At 39.5% G+C, this 9,386-nt stretch overlaps 1 protein-coding gene across 4 annotated transcripts in view; it reads right to left on the bottom strand.

Annotated features, from left to right (window-relative positions):
* Nucleotides 1–269: 269 nt before the first annotated feature.
* Nucleotides 270–9,386, bottom strand: part of st18 (ST18 C2H2C-type zinc finger transcription factor) — a 39,033-nt gene continuing 29,916 nt past the window's right edge. For 2 of the 4 annotated variants that reach the window (XM_085377291.1, XM_085377293.1), the window contains 14 exons: nucleotides 9,211–9,303; nucleotides 8,470–8,678; nucleotides 7,985–8,184; nucleotides 5,888–6,133; nucleotides 4,739–4,848; nucleotides 4,086–4,148; nucleotides 3,705–3,773; nucleotides 3,375–3,437; nucleotides 2,957–3,037; nucleotides 1,292–1,513; nucleotides 1,050–1,138; nucleotides 795–898; nucleotides 550–696; nucleotides 270–410 (listed from right to left, as the gene is read on the bottom strand). In XM_085377291.1, coding sequence (XP_085233417.1) covers nucleotides 270–410; nucleotides 550–696; nucleotides 795–898; nucleotides 1,050–1,138; nucleotides 1,292–1,513; nucleotides 2,957–3,037; nucleotides 3,375–3,437; nucleotides 3,705–3,773; nucleotides 4,086–4,148; nucleotides 4,739–4,848; nucleotides 5,888–6,133; nucleotides 7,985–8,184; nucleotides 8,470–8,678; nucleotides 9,211–9,303 — 1,837 coding nt within the window. Of the gene's footprint in view, nucleotides 411–549; nucleotides 697–794; nucleotides 899–1,049; nucleotides 1,139–1,291; nucleotides 1,514–2,956; nucleotides 3,038–3,374; nucleotides 3,438–3,704; nucleotides 3,774–4,085; nucleotides 4,149–4,738; nucleotides 4,852–5,887; nucleotides 6,134–7,984; nucleotides 8,185–8,424; nucleotides 8,679–9,210; nucleotides 9,304–9,386 lie in introns of all 4 variants that reach the window. The other 2 variants (XM_085377292.1, XM_085377294.1) reach the window with 2 other exon arrangements.

Here is a 9,386-nt window from a genome sequence, read left to right as displayed (position 1 = left end):
ATCAAGCAAACCATACAAAATAATTAAGTGCAAGAGGGGTTAAAAAAACAAATCTCACCAGGATAAACATATCGAGTGAATGCAGAAACAGTAGAAGCATTACAAATCTGGCTGGTAATTTTCTCAGTGCAGTGTATTTACCAGAAAATGCCAAACACATTTCCGAAAGCCTTGTCTTATACATGCAGCCAAGCCAGCACTCTTCAGTAAAATAGAGCTATCTAGTGTCATTATCCCAAGTCAAAGAAACCTCTTGGTAGCTCCACAGCTTAAACATGGATGCCCTTAATAGCCTGTTTGATATTATCCAAGAGGGCCTTGCACTCTGGAGAGTATTCATGCTCCGAGTTGTTGTACATATCAGTTAATGTGTTCACATAGGCTTCAAAATTATGCTCACTGATGGGCCCCTGCAACAAAAACATGTTTGACTATTAGTGAAAACAGCACAGCAGAAATGACAATTTCAGGAAAATGATTATTTATTTTTTTCTGGACAGGTTAAACACTGTGAGCTGGAGTGGATACTGTGGTCAAGGCTTACTGTACCATTTGAGGCAGCTGAATGTCTGTTAGACTGTTAATAAGAGCTTGGCTTAGGTGAGCCAGCTCCTTCAGTAGGCTATCGTTGTGCTGTTCGATCATCTTGTTTTCCTCTTCAATTGTCTTCAGGTTACATTCCATAGAGGAGATCTGCTTTCGGGTACAAAACAACAGGGATCTCATCAAATTGAGCGGGCAAAGATCTCGCGCCTTTATTTTAACCAATGATTTTTGTGAGAGTAAATACTTACCTGGGTTTGGAGCTGCATCATGTCTGCTTCTATTTTCATGTTGGATTCGTTCAGTTCTTTTATTTCATGATCCAGATGTTGAATATCATCTTTGTTTTCAACACCTGGGTTAGAGGAGATAGTCTAATTTATCATGTTCCAGCAGAGATCACAGATTTTTTTATTTTATTCATTCACTGGGTTTTTTTGTACCAGTATATGTGTCACTAATAGAAAAAAACTTGCCATGCCACACAAAATGTCAGAGTAGCTTACCACTGCTGGCTTTAAATTTGATAGTCATCATCTCTTCCTCGGAGTACTTTTTCTTGATATTTTGTGCGTTCAGCGGGCAACCGGACAAACTAGTTCAGCAGGCCATAAATGACAATTTTAGACAGGAGAAAATCACCGAAACTACTAAACTTTAACATCTTCAAGACTGTGGATAGAGTAAGACTGCAACATGTCGACTAGCGGTATTGTTTAGAGATAAAATGGAGGACAGGCGGCCTCACCTTCTGTGAGTGGCAAACACATTATTGGCATGTCCAAGGCCATTGCAGCCAGGCAAGGGACAATGGGGCAGTTCCTGTTTATTGGATTTCCAGGCAAAGGGCATCCCATTGATGGACGACTCCTTCTGTCTTTTGGCAGCGAGTGGACAACTGCCTGCACTGCGGTGGGATGTGTATTTTCCCGATATATGGCCCTGTCCGTCACATCCAATTACCGGACACCTACCGTAGTGACAAACAAAGAGGATGAGGCGCTGAAAACATGCATACACTACGGAAAAATCTAACTAGCTTGCATTTAATAACATTTGTTATTTTTTGTGGTACCCACTGAACAAAATCCATCCAGCTGCGCAAAAACAACAGCAACTGCTTTATTGTTAAACTGCAAAAAAAAAAAAAAAAAAAAAAATCTCTGGGACCATTAAAATAAAAAAAAATCTCTTTCAATAACTAGACCGGAAGATTTGTTAACCATTAAGTTGATTAATCCATCTAAATGCTGATTAAAAAATGAAGTCGCCAAAAACTAGAGATGGGCTATGAAAAATCACATTAACTGTAAGTAACTAATCCTCTAAACTTGAGTTTGAATGGGCCCTCTGTTCACTGTATACATTTCCAGGTGGATGGTATTTGTGTTTGAAAACATAAGCACAACTCACATTGAATATCATTAAGAGTTTGTCAGTTGCATTTTCAGGCCTGTTTTCTGCAGGTCAGTAATGGAGTGACATGAATTACAGATAATTGTCATGTATCCCCTCATGCGAAAGAATGTAATTTGGAGGTGGCTAACCCTTTCCCTTATTGATAAAGGTGAAAGGTCACCTGAGATGATACAAATGGCACACATGCTGTGGAGTGCTGCTGCAAAAAGCCTGTTTCAGCATTTTGTTACTCAACAGCAAAGCAGCACTTAGAGGACAAAACAACACCGGTCCCATTACTTACATCTACCACAGGTAGGTAGCTTGATGCAAGGCACCCGGACAATGGAGGCATGCCATATGGCCCACTATTTACAATAATCTAGGGACATTTGCTACCCTCCCCCTTTCTCTTCCTTTCTCTCTTAATGTGTATGAGATCTATTCCAGTTTAATTCCTAAGCTCGTGCCCTTGCATTAGTAATTAAAAAAAAAAAAAATCAGTGTCCAGATGTATAAGTAAACAAGGGCTCATATATCAGACTTTGGATTTAAGCTGCAAATCAATTCCATTATATTTTTTTTCCAATAACACTTTAACAGACAACAGTGATTAAGCTCCAAATGAGTGCAATGCCATCACAGCCGGCAATTCAACATTTTCTTAATATACTATAATTATAAAGAAAGCACTCTGTGAAGAGTGATAAGCCAGATATCCCATTCAGAAAATAGAAAAAAAATACAAAAACCCTGGTGAAATCCTGCAGAAAAAAAAACATGTTACTAATCCTTTGAAAATAATTCACTAATGTTAGGACAAGAGAAGTATTATTTTCTTTGTTTAACTTAATGGCCTCCAGGTACTATACCCCCGGGCACAAAAGCATGACGCATTTTCCCAATGTTTTCTGTTGTTTTATTTTTAAAACAGAAAAAAAAGCAAACAAAAAACAAACAAACATGACAGCATAGGATGAGCAAAAAAGAAAAAAGAAAGAAGAAAAAATCGTACTTAAGCTCTTGCTCATCTTTGTCATCCTTGTTTGGTGTGAGCTTCAAACCTCCTTTTCTGGCACGTGGACATCCTGACAAGCTGAAAATGGTTGGAGACAGTGAGTTAACTTGAAAGAATCTATTCATGAGGTACAATAAAGGCTGGAATTGTACAGGCAGCCGTGAGGTTTAGGAAGTTGCAATTTTTTCATGTTTAAAAAAAAAAAAAAAAGATAAGTTTTACTGCATTAGCACATATGTAGCTGAAATGTGCCTATAGATGGATAGACAGATAAAAAGGCAGTCAAATGAATCGAGAAAAACAAGAAATCAAAAAGTGCAGCGTGTTTTTAAAGTGAGACTTTCACCATCTGTTTGAATGCCATGCATCTGACAAATGTATTTCATGCTCAGTTGTGATGATTTCTCTCAGCTACCTTCTGTGCGAAGCATAGTTCCCAGTCACATGTCCAGATCCATCACAACCAGGTGTTGGGCACCTGCAGGTTGAGAGACACAGAGACCAGGTGCTTTTTACAGCAAAAGACTGGGAGCAGAGCTGGGGATTCATGCTAATATGCAGAAAAGTAGCACAAATAGAAAACAACTTCATGTTGAGTAAATGGAAATCATGCATAATGTGAAGTGAAAAGGGAAAGGAAAAGGAAAGGAAGGAAAACAAGATGACCCAAGCTGAAGCAAAAACAAGCTGCCTAGTTTAATGTGAAAAATCCTTTAGCAACAATAACAGTTTTCAGAACACATACTTTAGTTCCTGAGAGTTGGCTGCCATCAGTGATTTGAGTGTTTTGTCAGCGAGGGGACATCCAGACACACTAGAGAGGATAAAGAGCTAACAGTCATTTTAATTCACTCTTTGATCACGACTGAATTAAATAATCTTAATACAATGCACTGCATATTTATACAAAATTACTTTAAAAAAACACAATTCTGCTTGTTCGTCACGAGAAAGCTTTTTTGTGTCATCACATTTTTAGCACATGACATATGCTGCAAAAAACCCTACGAGCTACAAGTGACAAGTTTTCACTTGTAATAATCAACATAATTAAACAATAAGCATTGTTTCCCTTGTCTATATATCTGCTAGCTGGTACTAATGAGAGTGTAATTAATTACAGTACCTCCGATGTGATGCATAATTCCCCGTCACATGGCCACTGCCGTCACAGCCTGGGGTCGGACAGCTGCATGAGAACACAAAGCATTTAATACGCAGATTACTCCACTTCCCACAGACTTTCCCAAGCTTGAACTGAATCTTTCTTATACAGGGGGAACCTTTTTATGTTCATTAGAGAGAAAAAAAGAGTTAGTACAGCGGAAAGTTTAGTAGAAATTTTTCATTACATTGCTCAACATTCAGTTTAATAATGTCTCTGAATGTCACAGGGGAGGGGATCTGGTGGGGGGGGTGCTGTGCTGCGGAAACTAGAGGATCCTACGTTTCTCGTGAGGAGACCCAGCAGAGCATGCACTCTAACTACAAAGAGTCAAGAGTTGTGTTAAGCTTAGGTCGGACATACGGGGAGAAAACTCACTTTTTAAATAGATACATTTCTTCTCCACATGAACCTGCAGACATACCAGTTACAATCATATGTAACAGTGAGTTTCATTCCAGTGTTTTGACCCACTATTGGAACAAATGTATGGTTTGGAGTGACACTTTTTCTTATTAATACTGACCATCTGCCAGCTAAAAGGAATGATCACATCACACGTGTCTGGCTCGATAAAGCTGCTGCGAGATGTTTTGCTGTTTAATCCCACATACCTCAGAAGCTCTTTCTTCGAATCCCGTAATGGCAGCTTGGCCTTGGAGCTTAACATGCTGCTATCTCCCTGGTAGTGTTGGTCTTCCAAGGAGACCTGATCATAATCCTCCTGCTGAGGCAGAAATAAAATAACAGCATGACCTTAACTGTCCGAAGTATCAGACATCACTCTGCAATGACAAGTGAATAATTAACAAAATCCCTGAATAATACTCTTAAAACAAGTCCTGGGGGTTGCGGTGCACGACGCAGACGAGATTACACTTGCAGTAGTAAACCACACATCCATTTAAAGTCATATTTAATCCACGTGTTGTTTGTGATGTACAAACTCGACGTATGGGCCTTCTTTTCTGTGCCATCACCAGATGTTGTGTGTGATGTAAAAGCAGGGCAAATTTGACAACTCTTAATACGTGGTACAAATGAATACCACCTGTGAGATCAAAAGAAACGAAACCTTTAGAGCCCAGATTAGACTCATTCAGACCCTCGGGCAATAGATAAGCACGTCCTCAGTGTAAATATAATTCATACATCTTATAGATTAACAGATTTGGCTCGAGCTTCTGCTTGGCCTTAGAACATGTCTCCATAAATGCTCTTAGAAACACTGCATGTCATTCAGCCTGGGGGCGAGGTCTACACTTGGATTTTTTTAAATTTTTTTAGGTAGGTTTAAGTTTATTTTTAGTCAAACTATTGAGCAAAACTGAGTAAATCTGGCAGCACTGATACATTTTTTGTTTGTTTTTATTCCTGTCGGTAAGGAAATGCTATGAAACAACAATCAAGGTGAAAATGAAATGGTAACACATATCAGGATACTAAATTCCTGAAAATTCATTTTCCCCCCCAGTTTCCTTACAAGATCTGTGTAATCTGGTGACAATGACAGAGAAACTGAAGAATTAAGAATTCAGCGGGTAGATTTTGGGAAATGACTGCAGACGGTATATTTAATAGCTAAATACATGAATAAAACACACACAAAAAAAGAACCTAATTAGTCCTGGAGGGAGTTCAGGCATTAACTTATTTGGTTTATTTTCTTATTTATATTTTGTCTCGCATATAAATTCATCGTTTGACCCGAACATTTCTGATTTGGATAATCCAAATCTTGTTTATTTTACTTCTTTTTTTACCTCTTTGTCCTGTAAAACGCGAGCTTTGCTGAAGTTGACAGGGATGGGGCTCTCCCAGCTGTCTCTCTCACACAGCGGCTGGTAGAAGGCGGGGCTGATGAGCACACTCCCACCTTTGGCCACAGCGGACTCAGGGGGAGACAGCAGGTCGTCGGGAGGCGTCCTGCTCTGGGCTTTTACGTTTTCCTTGCACTTCTTCATGCTCAGGTCCAGGGTGCCGTTTTCATCCACCTCTATGAGCATGTCCTAAAGACAACAAAGGTGAAATGCACAAAATCTGATGTGCTACAGAAGAGTACAATAAATCGGATGTGGCTTATGAAAACAAATAAGCCAGAGGATAAAATTAAAAGGCATTCTCTAATTACAGCCTCAGGAATGTAAATAAGACAGCACAATACCTCATTAATATGACAATGAGGCAATATGGCAGACTTGAACCCCAGTAACATTTCTCTGTAAACACGAAAACTGACTTGAAAAGCAGCGCAAACAAACAGTGTATTTATCTCACACCAGACAAAGTACCAAACTAAGCCAGCGTTAATTCTGCTGAACACAAAAAAAAATATAATCACTGGTGTGTAGTTTTTCAGTGACAGCTGTGTCATCTGTTTTCTGGGACACACAACCAAGATGGCAGCTGGGGGGTGGCTGCTGGTTTTAGGTCATCATTATTATAGCAAAAATTAAAAAGCTTAATGTGGCATAAGTTTCCCCGCTGACAGATGTGTTTGTCGTTTTTGTGCTGAAACGCAATAGCATGATGACTTATGGCTGTTTTATGGTATTAAAAGTTGTACCTCATTAGATGTTAAAATCCTTTCCCATAAATGGAACCAATTATTCAATCCATATGTTTCATTAGACCCTATACATCATTATTTTTTGTAACAAAGAGAAGTGTGTGTGTGTGAGATCTTTCAAATTAATTAAAGGGGATAATTTTCATGAACACTGGATGAGGCCGTCCAGTTTAATTATCCAGCCATTTGATGGTGTGTGTACCTAATCAAAATAACATCACTGTAAAACTAAAGGATGCGCAGACTTTTTGTGATTTATTTTCCCTCTAACGTCAGCTGGAGCTAAAAACAAAGACTCTAAATCTATATGTGTTTTTTTCCATATAACTGACATGTAAATACGGCCTTTAAACGTGCAAAATTATTCCGTTTTCAGCGAGCGTTTTTCTGCATTTGATATTTCAAAGCGTATAAGTTAAAGCACCAGACGACATATCACACTCTAAATATGGCCCCCTTTTTTTCAGACTTGAAAGCTGTTCTTTATTTTGTACGTCTCTCCAAGACAACTAAGCTGTAAACGAGAACAGATGATTAACTTGCTAACACTGTTTTATTCATTCAGTGGGCTGGTACCTGGTACAGGGCCACATTCTCAGCTCAACAAGCTGGGAGACAAGGATCTGTGCTGTGTAGGTGTGGAAACCTTGAATCATCTACAGTACAGTGTGCATGTATGTAACCCACAGAATGCGATCAATATTAATCATGAAGTGACTTGGAAAAAAAGTTGACTACAATGCCATATTACAGATAATGACAGCAGAAGAGATTTTGGATCTATGCTCTTCTCCAAAAAGAGTTTGGATTTTGTGTGAATTAAACTTTTGCTATGTTAACTCCTTTATCTGATGGGCTTAATCCACTCAAATGCTTTTAAAGACTATCTGGTGTAGACACACAGCCTATGCTGGATCATATAACTAAGCAAAATATCCTCTGCCATCTGCAGCGGGCAAGATGCATTCTCAGACAACAGTTCAAGGTTTTTACATGCCAGCTGATGTCGAAACAAAATACAATACCACATGTTTTATTAAAAAAAAAGGCGAGTAGTTGTAATTGAGAAAGAAGGCTGATTGTACTTCTTCTTTTGATGTGATTACACAAATTTTCATTTGTGTACATTAAAGCTTTATAGAGTGGAAACCTCCTTGTTTTTGTGCCACCAGAGTGCCAGGCTCTCTTTGCCAAATCCAGTCTTTTGATGTCTTCCCTTTTTATACACAAATCAGAGTTCCTTTAAAAATGACCACATTAAATACCTTTCCAAGTGGTCTAATTTGATTACCTTTGTGGAGGTTGCCAAGGGCCGGTCGGCGACAGCCTCCATGTTCTTCCGGTAGCGGGTGGAGAGGTTAAGGATGGCGGCTGTCGCTGCTGCGGCTTGGAGACCGTCTTCTTTTTTGAATTGACTCGGCGGGCTGTGTTGACCAGAGGTGGGCAGGCGGCCACCTGGAGCACCAAGGAAGCCAGGATACTGCTGAGGGGCTAAAAGACAAATAATTAGCAAATCATTTAGATATTGAGACACCAGGTGTTCAACCCAAACTTAAAAGTACCCAGAAAAAAGAGGAGATTTTTTGTTGTTGTTTTAGCATCAATCACAGATATTTAAATAAAGGGCAGTCTTTGCAAATATATACAATGTAGATCTGTGTCGTTTGTAGATAGAGGTTGTAATTAGTGGCTAAAAAAAAGCATCCACATTTATCCAACATCCTTATTTACAAGTGTTTTTTTGTTTGTTTTTTTCAAAAAATGTGTGAAACTTACAATCAGGGTAATGCATCATTTCTGGGTCCTGGTTGGTCCCCATCAGAGGCTGCTTGCCGAAGACTTGTGCATCAAAGCTGGCGTAATCAAAGCGAATTCTGCTGTACTTGTCCATGTCTTTTGTGAGGCTAGTTTGTAAGGCTGCTACCGGGTGAGAGAGCCTATAGTTCAGCTGGTTCATCTCGAATTTCTTTATTAGGCCGAGGGCTCTACGAGGAGGAAAACAGATGACAATAAAATGCTTTACCGTGGTAAAGAATCGCCTAGGAACTTGTGAGAAAGGTGCTTAGAAAGTTAATATAAAGCAGTAAAGAGCAGACATTGTTTTTAACCATTGAGGGATGCCAGTGCTTTTGTACACTCAGAGTCTGGGATCTGATGTGTGTTGTAGATCCACAGCCAGGTTGCCAGACTAATTAATATAGTAGGAGTGGGCATCCTGCCCATGATATATCCACAGGGAACAAAGAGTTCTGCTCTTTTATCATCTCTAATAGAGAGGAACTCACAGGGACCAGCAACCATTGCTTATGTCTGCTTGGAAAGCTCAAAATAGGCATGTTCTGCTGGGATTGCTGAATAAAAATATTCTACACCGCCCTTAACAGTAATAGTGTTTATCACTTTTTTGCATAACCTCAGTTATGTCTGTAGAACTTCAGTCCACTACAGAGCTCGCTGTAATTATTTTCCTGCATGTGACCACACTGAGAGCACTGAAAACGTCATGTGGCATAATACCTCGGTGAGCGGTCAGGTGTTTGTCTGCATTTCAGGCTCTCATCCTGAGGTTTGGAGACTTTCACTGCAGCAGCGATGGGGCAGCCTGAGAGACTGGTTGGGGAGGAAATCAAACACATTAGCCTAATACTGTAACTCATGTATAAACAGGGTGCAGAGTTTCTAATGGATTTCTC

The sequence above is a fragment of the Diplotaxodon limnothrissa genome, linkage group LG18 (assembly GCF_057381915.1).
Source record: "Diplotaxodon limnothrissa isolate DT_005_m linkage group LG18, D_limnothrissa_male_GT1.1, whole genome shotgun sequence".
Taxonomy (NCBI): Eukaryota; Metazoa; Chordata; class Actinopteri; order Cichliformes; family Cichlidae; genus Diplotaxodon; species Diplotaxodon limnothrissa.
Note: the sequence above shows the minus strand (reverse complement) of the source record. Positions and strands in the feature narration are given on the sequence as shown.